We start from the raw sequence: 25,356 nt of genomic DNA on the forward strand, positions 1-25,356 counted from the left end.
GGTTTTTTTGCCTTTGTAGTAAGAATCACTCTAGCATTTTACCAAGAGTGAAAATTTTCTTTGCTTTCATTGTCTTTTTTTTTTTTAAGATTTTATTTATTTATTTGTCAGAGAGAGAGAGAACAATAGAGAGCAAGAACAAACAGGGGGAGGGGGAGAGGGAGAAGCAGGCTCCCCAGTGAGCAGGGAGCCCAGTGCGGGACTTGATCCCAGGACCCTGGGATCAGGACCTGAGCTGAAGGCAGATGCTTAACTTTCTGAGCCACCCAGGCGTCCCTTTGCTTTTATTGTCTTAATACTTACCAGATTTTTAACATGTAAGCCAGCTAAACAGTGAGAAAGACTTAAAGAATTTGTAAAAATCAGAAGAACAAGTTTATTATTGTAGATGACAAAACGGGCTATAGTGAACGTAAACCTTATGGGATTGTCCTGCATACTACACAGTTCATTAATGGTATTGATTTTTTTTTGGTTTTTTTGCTTTCTTTAGATTTTTCTTGAAGTGATTGATTTCTCAATGGAGGAAAAAAAATACATTTAAATAAGCCTCTTGGGCCATCAGGGTTTAATTCTATTCTTTAAAAAATTTATATATATAATGCAAAACACTATGAACTGAGGTAAATCGTTTACTCCATAGTCAGTGAGGCAGCTAATGAGTGCTTTATCAAAATTATAGTAGGAAATAATCAATCCTTAGAGGTTTTTCCCCCTAGTGCAGCATTTAATGTAGAATGACACTGTCGTAGAAAGTACCAGGAATCTGGTTCATTGAGAGAGTCCAGGTGTTTTCATTTTCTTCGAGAGAAGTTGCACACTGAATATGCAGTATTAATAAAAGCAGAATGACTTCACTCTCTTGGTTCATTTCTCCCTTTGTCTCTGGGGTTTTAATTTGTCCTTCAATTTCCATAGGGGACACCTGTCTTTGTGCACGCTGGCCCCTTTGCTAACATCGCCCATGGCAACTCTTCAGTGTTGGCTGATAAAATCGCCCTGAAACTGGTCGGTGAAGAAGGATTTGTAGGTAAGTCATTTCTGTTAAATTCAGTTGTTGTAGAATACGGAAGAAATCTAAAAGTTGATGACTGAGCAAGAGTGCTGTCCATTCTGATTCGAAATTTATTCTTTTAGACCCACCTTTCATAGATGGTCTCATTGTTGGAAAAGCCCTATGGTCTGGTCTATATAGTGGTCTATATAGTGAAATGGTCTGGTCTATATAGTGAAGTGATGTTGTGCTCAAACCGTAGGTCCTGATGTCAGGTACCCATGGGTTTGAATATGAGCTCTGACACTTGCTGCTGGAGTGATTTTGGACACATTTTAATGACCTCTGAGCCTCGGTCTTCTCATCTATAAAATGGTGATTATAATAGGGTATCAAACCTTATAATAGAGTTATTGTGAAGACCAAATGAGATTATTTATTCACTCAGCCAGTGTTTATTGAGAACCTACTGTGCACAGGGCATGCTAGCAGAGCTGGAAACACACGGTGAGGAAAAGAGCCCCAGCCTGCCTTCACGGAGCATGCTGCCTGGAGCGCCGTGTAATTAGTAGAAGCGCTCGTTCACTGTTAGCTGTCACTAGCAGGAGAGATCAGTTGGCTCTTCCTCAAATCGGAGTATGTTTTTGTGTCGAATGGAGGGGAGATTCCCAGCCGTTAGACCTGGAAATTCTAATTGGTAGGACTTCAGTCTCGGTGCTGCTGTCAAGGTGTCCTTTGCGGTGCCTGCTTCTCTTCAGTTTTCGATGGACATTCCAGTCAGGAAGAGGGGGCAGCTGCCATCGAGTTTGCTCAGTCAGGGCTAGCCCCAGTCCCACCTGTGAGGTGGAGGCAACAAAGGACAAACGAATAACCAGGATTCTTGGAATAACACCACCATTCGACATCCGAGAGCCCACACTGGTGGATTCTCACATGCCAACGGGCAGTTGCCACTTGCCACATTCGTGCCTGTCATCATCAAGTCTAGCAGTGGCTTCTTTCACGCTAATCACCAGCCTTGTATCAAACTCAGAAGTGAGTTATTTTACTAGAAAAGATTCTACCGGGCTAAAGAACTTAGCACTGCACTTTTATGCTCGGCCATTATAAAGTTCCGTCAGGGTTATTGAGGCTGTTTTTAAGAATTCCCTGTAGACATGCAGTCAGAATCCAATGAGAATTTATGTAGTTCATTCCTCAAGGCCTGTATTGTGTAGATCTTGTGTACTTTGCCGCTTTGGTACCGAATCCACTGAGAGTGGCTAGACGTGCCGTCTAAATGGATTTGCTCAATTGATCACAGCATAATCGTAGCGCTAATGGACCAGGAGTCTGGGAAGGGCAGGCACTGAAAAGTTGGGTGCTTACGTGAAGTGGTGGTTCTAAGGCATCAGCTCCACAAATAAAAGAGCTTCTGGAAGAAAGCACTCTATTTTGTGCTGACAGAGCTCTGTGCTCCTGTATCAGTCCTTACTTCTTCCGTGTTTATATTTATAGAATACGTGTTATTGCAGCAAAGCCTCTTTAAAGGTATAGACTGATGATGTATGCAAAACATACTAGCTTTCTGTGTGACCTTGGACCCTTCTAGTAGCCTCTCTGGGATGTCCCTTGTAGACAGTCTCATGTGAAACAGGAGAGATGAGGAATTGCGTATGGATGGGCAGCCATGACCCTGAGATAGAATCTGGGGGGTCGTAAGCCTAACTGGTAGTGTGACCTGAGGTAGATTACCTAGCTTCTCTAGGGTTCAGTTTCCTCTTTTCTTAACTGCGGTATTTTAAGGAATAGTATCAAATGAGAAATTGCTGTGTAACCATGGCGAACCAAAGTCAGTGATTTTGCTGATGCCTTCTATGACCTCTTCTAGTCTAAGAGGCTGTAAATGGGGGAGAATTCAGTGACAAAATCTGTCCGCTGCCAGATGGTTGAGAGTGCTAGCTCTGGAGTCAGAGTAACGGGCTCCACTCCTTTCAAGTTGTGTTTTGTCAGGCAACTGAACCCTTCTTAGCCTCCGTTTCCTTATCTGTAGAAGGGGCTTTAAACAGGGCTTGCTTCGTAGGTTTGAAATGAGGTTTGAAGGAGACCGCTTGCTAGGTCCTGGCACAGCACCTGACGCATGGTGAGACTCGGTGATGATTCTTCGCCACTCCTCATTATTACTCCCCCCATCATTGATCCGTGGCTAATAAAGGTTACCTTTCCCCTTTTTAAGTTAGGGTTTTGGGGGGCTTTTTTGGATAGTGATTTTATTTTTAACTGTAGTAGAATACATCTAACAAAATTTATCATTTTAACCATTTTTAAGCGTGCTGTGCAGTAGTCCAGTACTTTTGCATTACCGTGCAACCATCGCCACCGTCCATCTCCAGGACTCTTCATCTTGCAAAACTGAAACTCTGTACCCATTAAACAACAACTCCCCACTCTCCATTCCCCCAGCCCCTGGCAGCCATCTTTCTACTTTCTGTCTGAGTTTTCGACTGTTCCCCATATCAGTATATGTGCTCTTTTATGACTGGCTTATTTCACGTAGCATAATATCCTCAGAGTTACCCGTGTTGGGTCATCTGTTCAAACTTCCTTGCTTTTCAAGTCTGAATAATACTCCAGTCTATGGATGCCACATTTTGTTTACCCACTCATCTGTCTGTGAACACGTGGCTTGCTTTCACCTTTCGGCTATTGTGAATAATGCTGCTATGAACCTGGTATGCAAATACCTCATTTTATGTTAGTTTTAATATATAAAGATCACGCTTCAGTGTGTATAACTATGTGACTTGCATAGATATGTGTAGCTCACACATGACTCAGGACCTATAATGTTAAACTCTCACGAAGGTGGTACCCTGATGCGTTGGCTGCACTGGCTTGTTGGAAGCAAAGCCAAGGTATTGAACTGTGGGAGCAGGGCACGATCAGGAAACAATGCTCTTACCCCCATTCTCTGGTCAAGCCTGATCTGTGGGCTGCCTTGGATGAAATCTGTGGTAGATCCCTCCCTCTCAATTAATATCCTGGTTCCTTGAAAAAAAAAAACGTTTTAATTCCTCTAATCACTTTCTGTCATAAGAATAGTCTCATTTAAAAAAAAATGTGGGTGCAGTCTTACATAAAAATAACTCCAAATTCCATTCAAATTTAAGTCTCTCCCATCTTGGGCCTGCGTTTGGCTGAAAATGGGGAGGGAACTGGGGCTTCTTCTCTGTCCCCCATCACTTTGTACTTAGTCTGCCTCTGGCCTGTCCAGGGTTGAAGCTTTGACATTCGTTGGTAGCCATCCAGCCTCTTCTAACAGAGGACCCACACTCTTGGCAGAAACCCTCTGGGCAGTAGGATACATTGCTGCTAATTCGGTACCTGATCTCCAGGCCCCACAGACCTTCGACCTGTGACCTTACCATTGGCAGGAGTGCAGTTACATCTCTCGCCTGAGTCTCTGTTCCGCTGCAGGGGCTGTTTCTCTTCAGCCTGCAGACTTCTAGTCACCCCCAACCCACCACTGTGTCCCTCTAAGGCAGGGACACCACTTCCAGTTGTGCGTTTAAAGCCTCATCCTCGAGCTCCGCATCCTTTCCCCTGGGACGTGGGCAGTGGGATTCTGCACACTGATAACTTTCTTTGAAGAACTCCTTGCCTGGCCTCTAACTTTATCAACCCTTTGAAAATGCAAGGTAGCTGCTGGGCTAAAGGATACAGAATCTGTTTTCAAATAATGTCTTTGCAAATGCTGCTGGGTTTAGCTTCATCCTTTAACATGAGAGCGGTTGACACCTTTTGGGGGCTTCAGACAAAAGTGAAACCAAAAGAGCCCCATTTTAACGTCCTCCCACAGAAGTTAAATGCAATAGACATAGGTTTTTATCTGAAGCCTGTGAGAGAATTTATGTCCTTAGAAAAGTCATTGTTTATAGAAGTCTATGCCTCTTAAGATATAAAAAGCCCAAATCCAAAAGAAGATTGATAATTTGAATTATGTTAAAAAACAAATTGTGTGTGGGGCGCCTGGGTGGCACAGCGGTTAAGCGTCTGCCTTCGGCTCAGGGCGTGATCCCAGTGTTATGGGATCGAGCCCCACATCAGGCTCCTCTGATATGAGCCTGCTTCTTCCTCTCCCACTCCCCCTGCTTGTGTTCCCTCTCTCGCTGGCTGTCTCTATCTCTGTTGAATAAATAAATAAAATCTTTAAAAAAAAAACACACAACAAATTGTGTGTGAAAAGATACAGGATTTAAAAAACAAGTGACAGAGTAGGAGAAACCTTTGTAGGGGTAATAGACAAATGACTAGCATTTGGAATATATATAAATCACCAAGGATTATGGATTCATTTTTTTTTTAAGACAAGTGATCCAATAGAAAAATGGGCAAAAGGTTTGAAAGGGTAATTTACAGAAAAAGAGCAATCTGACAGAATTTCTGGGTCAAACTGAAAATGAGCAAACGATCTAGCGACTTCAGTTCTATGTCATATTTTGGAAAAGAAGTAACTGAGGATTTATGTAAGTCCTTTGAAGTGATTTACTCCAGTACACTTGTACTGAGCTTCTGCTGTTATGTCAAGTAATATATGGTAGGAGCTGGGAATCGGAGATACAGGACATGTTTCTTAGCCTCCAATAATTTATAATGTGGTGTGAGACGTAAGCCCATAAACCTCTGTGGTAAGTGCAATGCACTTATGAGATTAAGTATCGGATTGATTAAGGAACAACCTTAAGAGATGATGGGCATCTCTTAGAATTTTCCCCGTACTATGGGTTTTGTGAGGTGTATTTAGTCTTAATTTTTTGTTCTATCCCAACACACACCAGGAAGGAATTGTTTTGTCTACTCTGCAATAATTATTCTCAGATAATGGAATCAATATTCCATTTAGGCTAAAAATAGAGTGAAACTTATTTAATTACAGTTGGCCCTTGAACAGTTTGGTGGTTGGGGCACTAACCCCCATCCTGTGCAGTTAAAAATCCCCATATAACTTTTGACTCCCCCACAACTTAACTACCAATAGCCTACAGTTGATTAGAGCCCTACCAATGACATAAACAGTCAGTTGACACATACCTTAAGGTAAAGCAAGCTAGATAAAAGAAAACAGTATTTATAGTTTTTTTTTAAGGCGCATTTATTTATTGGGGGGGAGTAGAGGGAGAGAAAGAATCTCACGTAGACTCCCCACTGAGTGCAGAGCCCCATGTGGGGCTTGACCCCAGGACCCTGAGATCATGACCTGAGCCAAAATCAAAGAGTCAGCCACTGAACCCACTGAGCCACCCAGGCACCCCTAAAGAAAATAGTATTAAGAAAATCATAAAGGGGGGCACCTGGGTGGCTTAGCTGTTAAGCGTCTGCCTTCGGCTCAGGTCATGATCCCATGGTCCTGGGATCGAGCCCCACATCGGGCTCCATGCTCAGCGGGAAGCCTGCTTCTCCCTCTCACACTCCCCTTGCTTGTGTTCCCTCTCTCGCTGTCTCTCTCTGTCAGATAAATAAATAAAATCTTAAAAAATATATCATAAAGAAAATACATTACAGTACTATACTGTATTTATCAAAAAGAAAATCTGGGGGCACCTGGGTGGCTCTGTCGGTTAACGGTCTACCTTTGGTTCAGGTCATGATCTCAGGGTCCTGGGATCGAGCCCCATGCTGAGCTCCCTGCTCAGCAGGGAGCCTGCTTCTCCCTCTCCTCCTCACTTGTGCTCTGTCGCTATCTATGTCTCTCTCTCTTTCTCTCTCAAATAAATAAATCTTTAAAATATATATATTTTTTTAAAAGAAATTCTGTATATACGTAGACCCATCCAGTTCATACCCATGTTGTTCAGCCAACTGTAATTGCACAAATTTATCAGACTAGACCAAAATATTCCCTGACAATTTGGGGGGGAAATGCTGTGGTCCCCGTGATAGCTGTTTCTATTCCTCCTTTAGCCAACAGTCCTCATGGGAGTCCAGTAAACCTCCATTCACTGCTGTAAAAGCAAACATTTCTTTGGCATCAAATCCTAATCATGTGTTATTTTTTAAAAAATAAGAAGAAAGAAAAGGAAAACAACATTGAGTTTCTAGGCTCTAATAAGTTATCTCATTTTTAAACTATTTGTAAGGATTTCAAACTTACACATGATCCTTGGTTTTTTAAATTTGCTTTCTGTTTTCTTAATTTGGTTTTGATTCCCAATTCGAATGAATACCTTTGCTTCACTCTGGAATTCAGCATACACTTGTACGCGTTTAAGCTAGGAGTTCTTAACGGGTGGTTACCCGCCACCCCTCCCATAATTAAATACAGAATTATATACGTACATATGTGGTTGTTGGGTGGTTTTTTTTTTTTTCCTTTTTTTAACAAGAGAAGGGCTCCACGACTCTCATTAGATTTTTCAAAGGGGTCCCTGATCCAAAACAGATCAAGACCCAGGTCTTCTCATAGCCTAGGATGCTGTGTGACATTTCGCCATACTTCCTTTATAGTGACCTGTATGAAGCTTTGGTAGTTTTTGATGTTTCACTTATATTTGACATTGAGCGTCCTCTTCCGAAGTGCTGGTCAAGACATTGCCGATTCTCCCCGGGCTGCCGGGGTACCTACGCACAAGCAGACTGTGTGTCAGAAGAAAACTTAGAGCAATGTCCAGCGGTTAAAATCATGCACTGAGCTTCGCCCTGAATGTTTCAGAATTAGGGTTTCGAGATCAGAATAAATAACCATGGTCATTCTAAGACACACTGAGAATGATTGGGACGCAAAGGCTCGTTAACATATTCATTAAAATGCTGCCATTCTCTGGGCGGTTCCCGAGCTGCAGACCTGTGCTCCAGACCAGCGGGTCGTCTGCATTCTGCCCGAAGCCTGAAACAGTTCTGGGGGCGGGGATTGTTAACCTCATTTTACACATGACACAACTGAAGCCTAGAGAGATGACGGCACGTGTGCTCTGTCAGCCAGCCAGGAAGAGGAAGAGGACACAGCCTCAGGGCCCCTCTCACCGAAACCTGTGCAGGTGGTCAGTTGGCTGCTCTGCCTACAGTGATTTTCTCATCGCTCTTTAGCTGGTTCCCGTCCACTCCCATGAAAAAACACCAAGTTTCAGATGACCTGTCTGCAGCGGATAGCCACAACTTAAAATCCTACCAGTGTAATTATATTGTGCCGATCTGTAATAATGTATGCCAACGGTGGTGGGATACTTTTGGGTTTTCTTTCTTTCTTTCTTTCTTTCTTTCTTTCTTTCTTTCTTTCTTGCTTCTTTCTTTCTTTCTTTCTTTCTTTCTTTTAATTATTATTATTTTTAAAAATTTTAATTCCAGTGTAGGCTTGTTTTTTTTTTTCCTTCTTCTTCTAAGATCTTCTTTTCTCCAGACTGCTTTAAAAGATGTTTCTCCCAGGGGTGCCTGGGTGGCACAGCGGTTAAGCGTCTGCCTTCAGCTCAGGGCGTGATCCCGATGTTCTGGGATCGAGCCCCACATCAGGCTCTTCTGCTATGGGCCTGCTTCTTCCTCTCCCACTCCCCCTGCTTGTGTTCCCTCTCTCGCTGGCTGTCTCTATCTCTGTCAAATAAATAAAATCTTTAAAAAAAAAAAAAAAGATATTTCTCCCTAATACAGTACTAATTAAAGGTTATCTTGTTAAGTCACAACATTTATTGCTCCCCTTACTTGTCCATTGCCCTTTCGCAAACCATTTAAATCTTGCTCCTTAGGCTTCCGGAAACCCTGCTGGCGGCTTCACCCGGTCACCAGCTTATTGCCTGTTTCCATATTTATTGCCATCAAATTTTAAATATCCTTTCATTTGGGTAGAAGAGAACCAGACCAAACTAAACATACCTATAATTTCACCCACCCTTTAAAAAAATCTGACATCAAAAGGTCTCCCAGCTTTCTAAGCTGGTATTCTCCCAGACCTCACTCTGTTTACATTGTATAGAAACACAGATCTCAGCCTAGGCTCTGTTTTTATTAGGGTACTCCCAATTTTTTTTCTTCCAGTGATTGTATTCATAATTAAATCAAGGACAAGAAGTGAGGAGGTGTCCGTCACGTGCTAACCTTTGGGTAAACTACTCATCACCAGTGGTGTTCTTTAAGCCTGATGTTCAGGAAGCCCAGGAAGGGAAGGCGGTTTTCACTGTCCTGGGAGTTCGAATGTCTCTAATGTACCTTGAGGCCTAATCGCGTTCTCCCTTGCTCTCGGGACTGGTCCTTATTCCACCCCACCTTTCTCTGCCCATGCTTCTGTGTAAAGTCACTCACCCTTCATTCTTTCATCAGCTAGTCTTCTGCCCTTAAAAAAAAAAAAGTGTAAAAAAAAGTGAAATATACTGAGTATACAGTATCCAAGAAAGTGTGCAGATTAATGTAATAAATGCCTATTTTCCCATCACTCAGTTGTGTCAAAATCATAATATATGGCTATGTGTACTTTAGGGTTTGTTTTTTTTTTAATAAAACATTCGACACAAGAGTTGAGGTCCCTGTGAATCCCTCGCTGACCTCATTCCCTTTTCTCCTTCTCTAGAGGAAGCCACTATCCCAGGTTAGGGATTATCAGTTCCAGGCATGGTTCATACTCTTATTCTGTGAGTATGTTTTTGCAAAAGATCTACAACAGAGATTCTTGGACCTTCTCTGTTCATGTAGTGTCTCAGCAATTGTTTCCTAAGCTAGAGGAGGCCAACAGAAATACCTAACATGTCCATTTATTAAGTAGTTAGGTCCAAACAACTTCATAGATATTTATGTCTTGATACCTTAGTAGCTGTCTGAAAAAAAAGAATACATATAAATTGAAAGGAAAGATACTGTTTCATTTTTAAATAGCCACTGTAAGTTATTACTGAGATGTGTGTCCTTGTTGGGCACTGAACAACTTCTTGGTCCTTGGAATTGGTCGACGCTTCAAATCATTTCCTGTTCCCCATTGGCTTTCACACCGTTCTTGCTCTTTCTTCAGCAACCGCCAAAAATTTGGCTTCACAAATATATGATGTCATTGAAAGGCGTGCAGGGCAGTAAAGTTGAAACCATGAACTCAAGGTGGAACTGGCAGGCCTCAACAGACATCAAGTGTTACCGAGCTTCCCTGCAAACTTGAAAATGCCGCATGGCTCCTCAAGGTGGAACTGGCAGGCCTCAACAGACATCAAGTGTTACCGAGCTTCCCTGCAAACTTGAAAATGCCGCATGGCTCCTCCGAGTTCAGTGCAATGGCTCAGGACAGCTCAGCACATCAATTTGGGAACCACAGATATGCGGCCTGTTTCTGTAGCATTTTATATGTTCTAAAATTTTGTGCATTAATGAATCTTTCTATCTGCATTGCGCTACAAGAGGGATCAGCAAACTTTTTCTGTAAAGGGCAAGGCGAGTATGTTAGGCTTTGTGAGTCATAGCATCTCTGTGCAAGTATTCAACTGCAGAAGCAGCCACAGGGAAACCCTAAAACGCAGGAAGGAAACGTGTTCCAATAGATTGATTTATTCATGGACTCTGACATTTGAATTTCATCTAATTTTCACATGCAATGAAGTATTAGTCCTCTTTTTTTTTTTTTTCCAAACATTAAAAGAAAAAGTTGCAGGCCACCCAAAAGCAGAAGGCAGGCTATTTTTGTTCAACCTGACATTTCCGCATTTATCCGAGTAGCTGTGATCAGAGAAGCCTCATCCAACCCGTAGTGAAGTCTCCCTTGGCATGGACGTCAGCACGTGCATTTGTACGCTCTTCCTTCAGGGCCACTAAGATTCCTTTTTGGTGTTCTGTTTCAAATAATGCTACCGGGAACATTCTAGTCTGTGTCTCTGAGAATACGTGCACAAGTCTCCGTGCAAAAGTCCTCGAGGGTCTGTTCCCAGGAGTGAGATGTTAGGAGTTATATTCTGAATATGAGCACTTGGCCATTATGTGTTCCGAGTATCTTCTCCCATGCGTGCCTTGTCTTTTAAATGTGTTCGTTGTACCTTTTCTCTTTCCACCCTTTCTCTTCGAGATTTCTGCTTTTGGATTCATGATCTATATTGGCTTTTAAAATACTGCCTCTTACATGTAGGCCTTTAATTATCTCAAAATTTATGTTTGTTTAGGGTGGCCCTTTTCCCGAAGTCATACCACATGTGAAATTTTTTCCTCCACCGTAATTCTTTTGGAGGTGGCTGTGAGCCTCAGACCTAAAAAAAAAAAAAAAAAAAAAAAGGCCAAGCAGATTCAGTAGATTTAAATTAGTCAGGAGCTCAGCTGCCCTCATCCCGTGTCCTATTCAAGGCCGCTGCGGATGGTGGGGTCTGCACCCGGAGCTGCTCCTCAGTCTACCTACTCTGGCAGAGTGAGGGTCTTCCCCCCCCCATCCTGTCTCCCCAGGGAAGAGCAGCCAAACAGATGGTTTCCCCAGAGCTGCTTCTCAGCCACAGAGACCAGGGCTTTCTGCAAGAAGGAGATCCATGCATCATCCCCCCTGACTATTCTGCTGTAGCTGCTGGACTTGCTTTCGCAGTGGTACCTGGTTTTCAGGGAAGTGCCTCTTCTGATCCCGTGTTGTCCGGCTCTGAACATTTGCATAAAAGGTCCCGTGGACCCTTGTAAAGAAAGGGCTTAATTTTATGGCCTATTTACTTTTCTGTTTGACAAGATACTTTGAATAAAACTATCTTTTGCCATACTTTCAGTTTATCTATTCGATTTTTATTTGTGTTACTCATATGGTCTCTAAATATAAAATCAGTCTAGAAGTGGTTTTGAGATAAGGAAGAAAGAACCTTCACTATGGAAGATGACAAAAACGTCAGGTCTTTACGATCTAGCTCAGAGAAAAAGGAGTACATGATGATACCTATTTTCTAGAATTGTTTTGCAGAAGAAGAATACAAAACATTTATCCCCTTTGTTGTAGTAAAGTAATTGAAGGGTTTTCCATTAGAAGCCTAGTTTCTGTTTGTCTGTCTCCATGGTGCATTTGGGATAGTAAATTATGAGAAGTCATGCCCCCCCCAACTGTGATCCCATTTCTCTGCTTCTCCACAAAGTGCCTACCATCCTGAGTTTTATGTATTGATGATCAGACTTTTTAGTTATTGCTGCCAACTTCCTTGTATTTTGTATGTATCAACTCTTTCATAAAAAATTTATTTTAAAACTTAGAAACAGGATTTGTTAATTAATGGTCACCCAGATTTTACAACCTGACCTTTCAAAGTTTTGGTGGAATTAAGTTAGAGTAATATTAAGTTACCCTAATATTTTTTTGTTCCTGTTTTGGCCGATAACAGTTTCAAGGTCATTTTCTGCTATATACACTGAAAATCAAGATAATGGAGATGATTTTCCACAGAGCAGCCAAATGTATTAGATTGCCGGCTCCAGCTGCCTGGGTTTGCTTGTTTATTTGTTTGTTTGTTTTTATTCAAGTGTAGTCAACATACAGTGTTCTGTTACTTTCAGGCGTACAACACAGCGATTCAACAATTCTGTACGTTGCTCAGTGCTCATCACGATAAGTGCCCTTCTTAATCCCTTGTCACCTACCTCACCCATCCCCCAACCCACCTCCCCTCTGGTAACCGCCAGTTTATTCTCTATAGTTAAGAGTCTGTTTCTTTGTGTTTTTTTCCCCTTTGTTTTATTTCTTAAATTCCGCTTATGAGTGAAATCATATGGCATTTGTCGATGTCTGACTTATTTCACTTAGCATGATACCCTCTAGGTCCATCCATGTTGTTGCAGATGGCACGATTTCATTCTTTTTTATGGCTGAGTGATACTGCCTTGTATATACACCACCTCTTCTTTACCCGTTCATCTATCGATGGACACTTGAGTTGCTTCCATTATCTTTGCTATTGTAAATAATGCTGCAGTAAGCCTAGGGGTGCATATATCTTTCCAATAAATATCCAAAGAAAACTAAAACATTAATCCAGCTGCCTAGCTTTGAATTGTCCTCTGCCGTGTCCTGGACGTGTCCTTGGGTAGGTCACTTAACCTCTCCAAATCACAGTTTCTCCCATACCTATCACAAGGCTTGTTCTGTGAAGGACATGCAGTCATGCTGGGAAAAGTACGGGCTCGCCCCACACGGAACAGTGGACATCAGCTACTATTACCACCTTAAGATGCCAAGGATCTTTACTTTTTAGATAACTCTACACAAATACTAATTCATTTTTCAAGTGAAGAATAGCTGTATGAGTACGCTTGATGAAACTCATAAGAAACTCAGAGGGATTTGAGTTGTGCCAATGGGAAACACTATTGCTTGTATCCCTTCTCACACAAAGGCATCCAGGACCATCCACACAGGATCTAAGAGATCTAAGGAAATTGCATTGCTTCAAATACCCTCCTTTCGGGCTAGGGAAATCCTTCTCGAAGGCCTTGTTTGAAATGCTTTGTGGTTACCAGTGAGAAAGCCGGATGCCCTGGAGCCCAGCAGATCACAGGTGCACGCTATCATTCCAGCACATCTCTCTGTCTTGCCTAAGCCTTGCACTACTCTGGAATGCAAAAGAGCTCAAGAAACTTAAACTCGAAAATTGTTGAGAAACAATGCAGAGAGTCTTTGCAGTGGCATTAAACATTAAAATTAAAAACATATGGTCTGAAATTCAACTGGCGTATTTAACATCTCAAATATACTCTGGTGCCAAAAGGGATGCTAATCAAAACATGAAGGATTCGGCTTCTTATTTGGGAAAGACCATCACTGCCAAGGGGAGAGAGGCAGGATGCAAATCATTTTGCAATTTGAAAAAATAGAGTAGCAAAGTCATGTTGTATATGCTACTTTTAGCCATCTTGCAGAGTCGATAGGTCCAATACTCTTGCTTTAATTTCCCGGTGCATAAGGGTAAGAATTTCACCTAGGGGAAATATAAATATCCTGGGAACATCCCATATATATGTAATATAAAACAAATACCTTTTGTTTGTTGAAGTAATACTCTAATCATTATAGAAAAGTCAGAAGCTTTTCATAAGAGGAGAATTCAAGTCATACCCAGTATAGTCCATACAGATATTTCACATTTTGTTCTAATACTTTCCTTCTTCTATGGGGGCTTCCATGTAAAGGATGGTTGTAATCCTATTGAGATGAGTTACTCACTTTTATCTATTTATGTAGACCTTGTAAAGTCTATAGGTCCAACACGCTTCTGAAAAAAAGCCATTCTCCAAATGTTTCTCCTCTTTCCGCTGTGCCCACCCTCACCGTTCCCCACCATGTACTCTCTTATTAGTTAGTCTGTTCTCTCCGATGCTCTGATGGTTGGTTCTGAGCTTCATCCTGCTCAGCTCTTAGCCTTATCGGGTGGGGTTTCTCTCCTCTTCATTAAAGCTCTTTCTAAACAGCCTCTCCGGGCTCTCCTCCCAGCCGCTCCTTCCCGTGCCGTCCCTTTGTGGGAACGCCCCGTCTGTTCACAGCTGTATCCCTGGCTTCTCTGTAAAGAGTCATCAAATGTCTTCCCAATTCCGAGAACTTACAGAGGCAGGCAAGGGAACAGTCCATAACTTTTTCATCAACATTTCAACTACATTAGAAACTGTTCTGAGTGGTCAGGTGTTTGCACACACGTATAAGACCGAGTGCACAGGGCAGGCATGAATGCAGAAGGATTAGGTGTTGTTGGCCACTCAGATGTCACAAGTGGTTATTGTCATTGGTGACATGATCTTCTGAAAAAGTACACAGCTCATGGCAAAGTTAAGGCTAACCTTTCTTCAGTGTTCACTGTTGTTTGCATTCCTAGAAAAATGGGTTTATATTGATGGTTTGAAAAAATATTACATTTCTATGTGAAAGAAACTAGGGGGAAGGTTCTAGGCTCCTGTAATTATAAGCAGGTTTTTCAACTACAGCAGTGTCTGGAGGGACAATCCTGTGGGCAGGGGACAAATCTTTGTTGGAACTACTATGCATGTTGCAAGATGCCCAGCATCCTGGCCCCATCCACAGCTCCTCCCACTCACAGACCACCAGATAGACCCCCCCCCCCCGGTAGTACCCCTCTGTTGGGTGCTGACAACCTTTCCACTCCTCTGTTCTTTCATCTGTAAAGCCAGGGAAAACCATGCATCTAAAGTACATGGGACAGTTCCTGGCATGTATAAGTGTTTACTCCTAGGGACAAGAGTTTACCTTCCTTGAGGACCTGCTGTGTGCTGGGCGCCCTCCTGGGGGCTTTTACGTGTTATATATGTTTATGTGTTTTATAATCACCCTAGGAGATAGTTACCAGGACAACCTCCATGTTACAGGTGCAGAAACAGGAACATCAGTGTGAATTCGTAGTTTGTCTGAAGGCAGACAGGTAGTGTAATGGGGATCAGGGATTTGAACCTAGGTTTTTGGCCCCAGAGCCCTTGTTCTTCCCACTGTGTCTTACTGCTTCCTCAAAGATCACTGACAACATCAGAGGGCCTGTGCAGATCTCCTAGTGAGTACTAGGTGTTTTTTGAATGAAAAATTATTATAATACACATGAGTTGACTGAATGACTTACCTGCTGGTAAATGTGTGTGAATTTCCACTATGCTTTTAATGGTGAATATGGGCATATTTGCCAGGTAGTTTGTTGAAGCAGTATTTAAATAAATTGAAGAGTAATTAAATAAAAAGAGTAAAAAAAATTGGGGAATGTTTTGAAAAAAGTTTTGAACTTTAGGAATGTCTACCCTAACCTCAACCACTTACATTTACGAAATGCCAGTTTATTTTCAATGAGATATCTAGCCCATCCGTAGTTAAGATTTATGCATATTCTAAATAATGTTCCTAATGTAATTGTGCTTACCATCGTAAAATGTGGAGTTAAAATAGATCCTTGTCAAGACATGTTTTACGGAGATTAGAACTATGAAAGTCAACATAAAATGATTTTAAAATGTGATCCAGAGATTAAACTTGAGGTTTGAAATTTACAAAATGCATAGGCTTTTTAAGGAGGTTATTAAGATCCAGTGTGCAGTGAATGACTTCTAAATTTCCATTGTGTGACTGTTATTTTATCCTATCTTAGCTGAGAACTTTGAGCCTAAAGAGAGTCAAATTACCCTTTCCTAATATGTAAATTGTAGTTTAGAAAATTGTAATTCCATGAGGTAGTTTTAAACTCTTAGCAATGTTTGGTATAATTACAATATTGTACTGTTCTTACTCAAAGAAAGCAATAGAATTTCTGGCAAGGAATATTAGGAAACTGGTAACTGTTAAGGAACAGTGGAGCCTTTTGTGGACCTCTTTACATCTTCTGGGGGGCAGAGAAAGAAAAATTAATTATTAGTGTTTTCTAAAACCCTCCTCTCCTACCAGGTTCAACCATAAATGTTGTTTTATCTATTAATACTTTGGGGGTTCTTTTATTTTTTTTTTTAAAGATTTTATTTATTTGATAGAACAAGAGAGAGGGAGAGAGAGAAAGCAAAAGTGGGGAGAGGAGAGGGAGAAGCAGCCTATCTGCTGAGCAGGGAGCCCAACACAGGGCTCGATCCCAGGACCCCAGGGTCATGACCCGAGCCGAAGGCAGACACTTAACCGACTGAGCCACCCAGGTGTCCCTATCTATTAATACTTTGATACAAGTAATATCAATTTTAAAAAACTACCCAAGATTTAAAAGAATCATGGTTGGTTGCAAAGTGTTTGAGTATCGTGTTCAAAATAAAGCAGAAAAGGGATACCTGAGTGGCTCAGTCAGTTGGGTGTCTGACTCTTGATCTCAGCTCCAGTCTTGATCTCAGGTCGTGAGTTAAGGCTCCAAGTTGGAGGGAAGGGGGAGGGAGGGAGGAAAGCAGAGTAAAGAAGTAACTTTAGGGATGAAAGCAGCATCTCAGTGGAATAATAAAGACAATGCAGTGGAACAGTTTAAATAGAATTGTAAAACAGAAGTTCATGATCAGCCTCATACTAAACGGTGACGTGCTGAAGGCGTACCTGGCGTATTCAGAAACATGACAAGAATGTGGATCACTGCTGTTACTCTTCATTATTGTGGGAGTCCTAGCCAGTGCAACAAAGCAAGAACATTAACAAAATTTTTAAAAATTGAATAGAGGAGACTAATGTTCTTTTATTTACATACAGTATGATTCTATCACTAGAAAATTGAAGAAATTTATTTTAAATAATAAAAGTTTTGGCTGATGAGTTGGATGCAATGTAAATAAGTAAAAGCCAATAATTTCCCTTTAGGTCATCCATAAAAAGATACTATAATGTGGGAAAATAACCCTTTTATATGCGTCCCCCAAATCATTAAATACTTAATACTTAGAAGTAAATGTAACAAGAAGTGAACATGGAGGAAAAAAAAATCTATCAAATTTTATTGAAAGACACAGAGCAGGACCTGAGTCATAGTGAGGCGACATGTCCCATGTTCTTGGATGGGAATAATCCATCCTGAACAATCATCATTCCTCTGTCAAACTAATATATAAAATTACTATGGTATACCATGCCCTACTAACCTGTACTATTCAATGCCGTGCTACACTCTCTGACATAGTTACCATAAAAGCTATGCAGGAAGATGAACTTCATGGTTAAATTAATAACAACATGTGTCTAAATTCTACCAAAATAAATTCATGAGGATAGACAAAAAATTTAAAAGAGTAATGAATGATGGTTGACCTACCTAACTCTCGATATCAACACGGGCTAATGCTGTCACAATAATAGAGGTAGACAAAGAAATGATACCAAATAGAGTCTCCCTAAATAGACTTACTCCATTATATGTAGAAATTACTGATTTCATAAAGATGACATTCAAATTGGTGGCTGATGGATGGATTAATGATTAAATGATGCTTGGACATTTGGCTATTAATTTTAGAACACAAACCTCAGGGGTGCCTATGTGGCTCCGTTGGTTAAGTGTCCAACTCTTGGTTTCGGCTCAGCTCTTGATGCTCAGGGTTGTGGCATCAAGCCCAGAGTCGGACTCCCTCTCTCTCAAATAAATAAATCTTTTTAAAAACCCACCAATTTCAGAGCCCTGTATTACAATATAGTCAGAATTAAAATAGATAAAAATTTTAATATGAAAATTAAAAACTTAATACTTCAAGATAGGGGCGCCTGGGTGGCTCAGTAGGTTAAGCATCTGTCTTCAGCTCAGGTCGTGATCTCAGGGTCCTGGGATTGAGCCCCACATTGGGCTCCCTGCTCAGTGGAGAGTCTGCTTCTCCTTCTCCCTCTACCTGCCATTCTCTCGCTCTCTGTCAACTAAATAAATCAAATCTTAAAAAAAAAAAAAGACTTCAAGGGGCGCCTGGGTGGCACAGCGGTTAAGCATCTGCCTTCAGCTCAGGGCGTGATCCCGGCGTTCTAGGATCGAGCCCCACATCAGGCTCCTCCACTATGAGCCTGCTTCTTCCTCTCCCACTCCCCCTGCTTGTGTTCCCTCTCTCGCTGGCTGTCTCTATCTCTGTCAAATAAATAAATAAAATCTTTAAAAAAAAAACAAAAAACTTCAAGATAAAAACAAAAAAAGTTTAATATTACTGGTGTAACATCAAGGTTATTAAGAATAGATTTATATGAAACATGAAAAGATGTTCATGATATATACAGTAAAAGAAACGAAGTTACATAACTATTTTATATCTCATTTTTAAAAATTTTGCAATGAGTATCTGTACTGTATATGCAATGAAAAGATATAGAAAATCTATAGCAAGTGCGCCTGGCTGATTCAGGCAGTGGAGTGTGTGACTCTTGATCTTGGGGTCATGAGTTTGAGCCCCACGTCGGGGGCGTCTTTTTAAAAAGATGTAGGGACGCCTGGGTGGCTCAGTTGGTTAAGCATCTGCCTTCAGCTTGGGTCATGATTCCAGGGTCCTGGGATCCAACCCCAAGGTGGGCTCCCTGCTCATCGGGGATTCTGCTCCTCCCTCTCCTTCTGCCTCTCCCCCCTGCTCGTGCGCTCTCTCTCTCTCTCTCTCAAAAATAAATGAGTGAAATCTTTAAAATAAATAAATAAAGATATAGATGATCGCTTTTATTTCTCTGTAGGAAATGGGGTCATGGTGATTTTTACTTTATACTTTGTTTTTCTGGTATTCTTGAAACTTTTATAATTAGGGTGTGTTAGTTACATAATTTTTAAAACAGGAAAAGTTGGCTTGAAAAATCCAAAGTAATTTGACATCCAGAGTTCGGGAGAAAGGCGTTCTCACAGAACAAGCCAATGATTGTAGATGGGACTATGTTGGTAGATTCTGGAGATGGTGTACCTGGAGTAGAAGACGTGTGGGGCGATGAGTCTCATCGTCAAATGAGGTCATTTTGGAGGGGAATAAATGCTAATCTGAAATGCTGTGCTTGCGATTAATACTGGAGATAAATTGACAATTTTTAAACAGTCTTTCCACTAAGAAGCTTGAGAAAATGGCTTTTGAGACAAGCCATGAAGAATGGTTAAGATGCAAACCAATAAAGCAGGACAGAGAGGGCAGAAGGTGATGTGTTCACGGAATCACCAGTAGTTCAGGAGCCCAGAGATACCGCAGAGAAGACAGATTGGACGTAGATTTTCAGCATCCTTACAAGTCATGGAGAAGCGTTAGTACAGTTTCTAATCTATGAGGGTTTCCAGAATGATATTGTAGAGTTACTGTTGCCAGTATTCCCCATGAAGATGGTATTTCTTTCCACCCCTGCCTCCCTCATGTAAGTCATTCCACCTTCCTGAAGTGGAATAGTGAGGGGGGGAAGGGCAGGAGTCCTATCCGAGGGCGCTCCCTCCCTAAGAAAGGACTGTCAGCAGGTAAAAATGTGGGTGTTGGAAGACCCACAAGACTATCTGTGCATTCCCACAACACAAGGTCTCAGAAATACAACGTCGAGTGGAAAAGCAGGGTGTGGGATTGTAAGTACAGTCTAACACGTTCTTAAGACACAAAAATAGCACTATATGTGTTTATGCCTTTGTGTGTATGTACAAGTAGGAGTGCACGACCTGGGTAAGCACCAGGTTGGTAAGAGTTTCCCACTCGGGGTGGGGGGGGAGCTCAACTGGGGACCCAGGCACAGGGGACCTCAGCTCTCTCTATGCTGTTTACCTTCTTTGTAAAAGGAAAATAGGCAATTGTGGCAAAATGTTAATGTTTGTTAGTTATGCATTGAGGGGGAAGGGCGGGGAAGAAATGTGAGTCTGTAATTTAGGACAGAGGCTGAGACCAGAGCCTCCGATTGTCAGTCCTCATTAGAATGTGGTCAAGTATTTAGCTTTTTTTGAGCTAAATCTGGATGTTGATGGTCATCCAGCCTTAGCCCACCTAAGCCCACCGTTAGAGGGTCAGGGCTTTACGTTAACTTTCTAGCAGAAGCGATGCATGGATGCCGATACCTGACGTCGTGAGGCGGGGCCAGCCAGGTGGAGAAGCTCCCTCTGCACACTGAGCAGGGAGAAACCGAAGCTGCGTGCTTTGCTTTCCAGGGGCAGCAAGGGTGGCTTATTCATCCACGAAGTGCTCCTTATTCCACATTGAAATATTCAGTCCTGTTCCAATGAATAAGGTTCTTAGAAAATTTTCCATGTTTTCGGGGTGTCTGGGTGTCTCAGTCGGTTAAGCGTCTGCCTTCAGCTCAGGTCATGATCCCTGGGTTCTGGGATTGAGCGTGCGCCAGGCTCCCTGCTCAGCGAGAGTCTGCTTCTCCCTCTCCCTCTGCCCCTCCACCCTGCTCGTGCTCTCTCTCTCTCAAATGAATAAATAAAATCTTTTATTTTTAAATGTCCATATATTCAAGTGTTGAGGCACACGAACATTCTGAGTGTCAAACACCAACAATCTGAGTACCTTCTCTTGATTCCCCCCCTCTTGTTTAGTCCCTTTTTGTTTGTTTTATAAAATTGCATGAATGCTTTGGTTGAGTGTGGATTGTTATTACTTTTTAGGGTTAGGCAATAATTTAATGATGTAACTTCTAAAAATATTCAAAACAACTACAAAAACAGTTTTTTGCCTCCAAAAAGCATTTCTTTGTTTAGCACATAACACACACAAAGGAGGTAGCATTGAGAGCAAGAACCGTACTTGAAGTCAGATGAGTAGGAAACCCTTTGGAGTTCACGCGTATATCTATCCTGTGATTCTGCATCCTGGCATACGTACTTGTTCCCGCTTTCCTGCCTTAATTCTGGACCTTGTGATCAGACCCTCTTCTAACACTTACTTTGCATTGCATAGCTTTGGGGCATTTGTGGGCACATCTCAGCCTCTGAAATTTCAGCTCTTTCATCAGCAAAACTTTAAGCAAATCTCACATCTTTTCTAAATTAGAAATGTAACCTTGACTTCAGTCCCAGAGTTACTATTGTGCACAAAAAGAAAACACTGTGTAATGTCGAAATAATGTGCAAACTGAAATGATAGAAATGAAAAATGCTTTAATGTTTCCGAATAGGCTTTGTTTTCACGAACGCATCAGTTAAGATTAGGTTCACCCACAAATAACAGCAACAGTAAAAGAAAGGGACCCAAAGCAAATACAAGTTTATTTCTCTGTCACATAAAAAACATCCAGTCTAGGCTGGAATGGTAGCTCCTCAATCATCAGGGGCTCTATGTTGCCTAGTAGTCCAAGGTGGTTGCCCAAGCCCCAGCCATCACATCTGTATCCCAGCCAACAGGAAGATGGAAGAAAGGCACACCCCCTTTTTAGGAGCCTTCCTGGAAGTTACACCCAACACTTCTGTTAATTAATCTCCTTAGTCACACTTAAGTACAGCTAAGCCATACTTAGCTACTCGAGAAGTTAAGACATTTTCTGATTCTCCGTGGTCTCCTTCAAATAAAAAGGTGAGTTGATAACCCATTCACTGTCAGCATGACATAGTTCCAGAGGTTTTCCAAATACACAATTGAGTTAATGCCACATCACCCATGTCACCATCTCCGCTAACTTTTTGACAGTACCTGCTGGGTAGCCAGACAGAGTGGAGGAGAGCAGACTTTGGCTTCTCTACACAACCATGCTTAGGATTATCTTCTTCTTTTTTTTTTTTTAAAGATTTTATTTATTTATTCGACAGAGATAGAGACAGCCAGCGAGAGAGGGAACACAAGCAGGGGGAGTGGGAGAGGAAGAAGCAGGCTCATAGCGGAAGAGCCTGATGTGGGGCTCGATCCCACAACGCCGGGATCACGCCCTGAGCCGAAGGCAGACGCTTAACCGCTGTGCCACCCGGGCGCCCCAGGATTATCTTCTAAGTCAACCAAACAGACTGGCTCACTTTCATTCTTAAGTACATCACAGGTCATTTTTGAGGAAGAGTTTAGACCATGGCCAAAAGTAAGCCCAGTTTTATAAATCATGACTCCTTCCATTATAATGGAATACTATATAATAAAATATTACCCGGCAGATGTTAGTATCTTGGGGAAATGCTCCATACTAGGTTCACTGAAAAGATCAGGATACAAAAGTATCTATAGAGCATGATACCCATTATGCTGGAGATAAAGGCATGTAAGTAGCGACCCCTGTCCTTGTGAGGGCCACCGCTTGCTACTCTGCAGACCCATCTCAGAAATTTACGAGCTAGGTGGGCATAATAAAGCCTTGTGTTAATGCTTACCTTTTGCCAGTATAATAATAATATTTCTATACACTTAGCATTTCCCGTATAATACAAATAACCCTATTTTAATCAGCAGCTTTACCCAAGTCAGACCCACTTTTAGATAAAAGGTCAGGGTGGGGACATACCAAAGAGAAGCAGAGGAGAAAGAGGTGGCAAATTGAGGGTTCGCTCTTTGTTTATACAAAATGAGAAGTAAGGCAAACTGTAGTTTCAGCTCCTTTGGGGCTTAGGGGTAGTGTAGAGGTCAGGAGGTGGGAACATTAGAATTATTCCTAATTATTTGTTACCTTTTCCCTAGAAAATGTTACTAGACATCTCAAGGGTATCTTTCCTCTCAACTGTAGAGTGATAGCCAGGAACATTGATGCTAGTGAAAACAGTTAAATGTGCCTGATTTGTTTTTTTTCTTCACATCAGATTTGCCAATAATGTATCACTAATATATCCATTTTTTTAAAAAAGATTTTATTTATTTATTCGACAGAGATAGAGACAGCCAGCGAGAGAGCGAGCACAAGCAGGGGGAGTGGGAGAGGAAGAAGCAGGCTCATAGCGGAAGAGCCTGATGTGGGGCTCGATCCCATAATGCCGGGATCACGCCCTGAGCCAAAGGCAGACGCCTAACTACTGTGCCACCCAGGCGCCCCAATATATCCATTTTTTAAACAGAAAAAGGCTATATTGAAAATAAGCCAGAGAAAATATACGCATGCCTCCTTTTCAAGGTTATTTTCTTGACTTGGAGCTCTTTACAGATGTAAATATGAATTACTGGTCTTTTCAGTGTGTTCTCATTTTTTGTCTTAAAATCGGATCCTTTCAAGGTCCAGTTCTGTTGGACGGGCATGGGGCGGGGTGGGGCGGGGTCTTCTCTTACACTCCTGTCCGTGTCACACCTACGGAAGGAAACGTGGAAAGCAGGATCGTGCAGACCATTCCTGCCTCCACACCCAGCCATAGAGCCTCAGAATCAGTGAGAGGAACATCTGTGACCCTAAATATAAAGATAATGTGAGATAACACTGAGCTTGGGGTCATTGTTCCTTGTGAGCTCCCCTGTGCCGTTTGCACCAACACTGAGCAGAATGGAGCCAGGCCTGAATAATCATGACATTGATCTTACAGGAATCCAGTAGGACTAGATATGACTGTAAAAGCAGCAGGTCTGCCTCCTCCTTCCTTAGATAAGAAACCTGCAAAGTATAGTCTGGGCCAGTGACCCTTGCATGTTTTGACCAAAACTCAAAGCATGAAGTACATTTTTTATCTCAAATGCGCGTGCGCACACATGTGTGCATGTACACAAAAGTTGAATCACGTCTTCTGAAACAATAGTACTTACTTTCATTATGTGTGATGTATCCTGATATTTCCTGTACTGTTTCTTTTTCTCTTTTTAATTCTCTTTTTAATTCTGGGTGCAACCCAGTACATCGATTTTTGCGACCCATTAATGGGCATCTGCCTTCAGTTTGGATAATCCCTGCTCTGCCTGCTTGTTAAATACATTATAGTATCTTCCACTTTCAAGTTTAAAATGTTTTTCTTCTCTGGCGCCTGGGTGGCTCAGTTGGTTAAGCAGCTGCCTTCGGCTCAGGTCATGATCCTGGAGTCCCAGGATCAAGTCCCACATCGGGCTCCCCATTCAGCAGGGAGTCTGCTTCTCCCTCTGACCATCCCCCCTCACGTGCTCTCTCTCTCTCTCATTCTCTCTCTGTCTCTCAAATAAATCTTTAACAACTAAATAAAATAAAATGTTTTCCTTCTGTCTTAGTTTCTTCTATTAGAAGTTGCTGTGCTAGGAATGTTGATGTATTTCATTTGTTCTCAAGCTTAGTAATCATAGTTTCACTTGCTGGGTTTCTTCTACTTGCAGAAAAAGCTATTACAGGTTTTTTTATGTTGTTTTTTTCCTGGGAACCTTTCAGATAAAATATATTTCTCTTTTGACATCTTTACGTTTTTCCTCCTTGGGTTTGTTTTCATAAAATGCTCCATGAAAAATGTTCTATTTCATCTTTTAATTATTGTAGGGTGACACATGTTAGGAGCAAAGACTTTCCGAATTGGCCTCTCTTTCAAGTTATTTTCCTTGTGTCCAGATCTTGGGAGCAGCAAGAAAACAGCTCTGCCCCCATGCAATCATCCAAAATTCCAGGCCTCTAGCCAGAACTCTGGGATGCCATTGTTTGCTAAAAACAGAAGGGTTAAAACCCTGGTCGTGGCAATAACATTGTCCAAATGCTCATGATTGCAACAAGAAGATGGGAACTATTTGGATAATGGATTCATGAATTTAATTCAGTTGGATTTTTATAAGGGAGGTAAAAATAACATGAGTAATTTAATTTTCATCTTTAACATTCTTTTTTCCAAAATTAAATTTCACTTTGGTCAAAATTATTTTATGAAATAGGATGATTAATGATGGTTTCAAATAATGGGAACCAATGTCTATAACTAATTAACTCCAGAGGAAGGAAATTCTGGGTCCTGACACCAAAGCGCATCTAATTGGCATTACTGGTATTTTCAAAGTTTTTTTTTTGTCATTACTGAAAACATATGGTTCAAGTTGATCTATGTCCTTTTTATACTTTGCTTATCTTTTTCTTTCCTTTCCCCAGATACATCCTCAGTAACTTTCTCATGCATTCTATACTACTACCAAAATTCCCTCATACATATACAAGCATTGCCATCACGAAAAGGGCACATGGAAAGGCTCAGGCTAGTATGAATATTGTTTTCTTACTGATTTCTTTA

General features: G+C 41.6%; 1 protein-coding gene and 1 long non-coding RNA gene across 2 annotated transcripts in view; both read left to right on the forward strand.

Moving 5' to 3' along the window:
* The window catches only part of MTHFD1L (methylenetetrahydrofolate dehydrogenase (NADP+ dependent) 1 like), a 185,721-nt gene that overhangs the window by 76,756 nt on the left and 83,609 nt on the right, over positions 1-25,356 (forward strand). Inside the window, exon 20 of the mRNA XM_040627959.1 lies at positions 919-1,030. Coding sequence (XP_040483893.1) covers positions 919-1,030 — 112 coding nt within the window. The remainder of the gene's footprint in view (positions 1-918; positions 1,031-25,356) is intronic.
* Positions 7,295-11,659, forward strand: LOC121102292. The gene is made up of 2 exons (XR_005834411.1): positions 7,295-10,042; positions 10,123-11,659. It is a non-coding gene; the product is annotated as an uncharacterized LOC121102292 (long non-coding RNA).

This window comes from Ursus maritimus, unplaced genomic scaffold, assembly GCF_017311325.1.
Source record: "Ursus maritimus isolate PB19 unplaced genomic scaffold, ASM1731132v1 scaffold_13, whole genome shotgun sequence".
Classification (NCBI taxonomy): domain Eukaryota; kingdom Metazoa; phylum Chordata; class Mammalia; order Carnivora; family Ursidae; genus Ursus; species Ursus maritimus.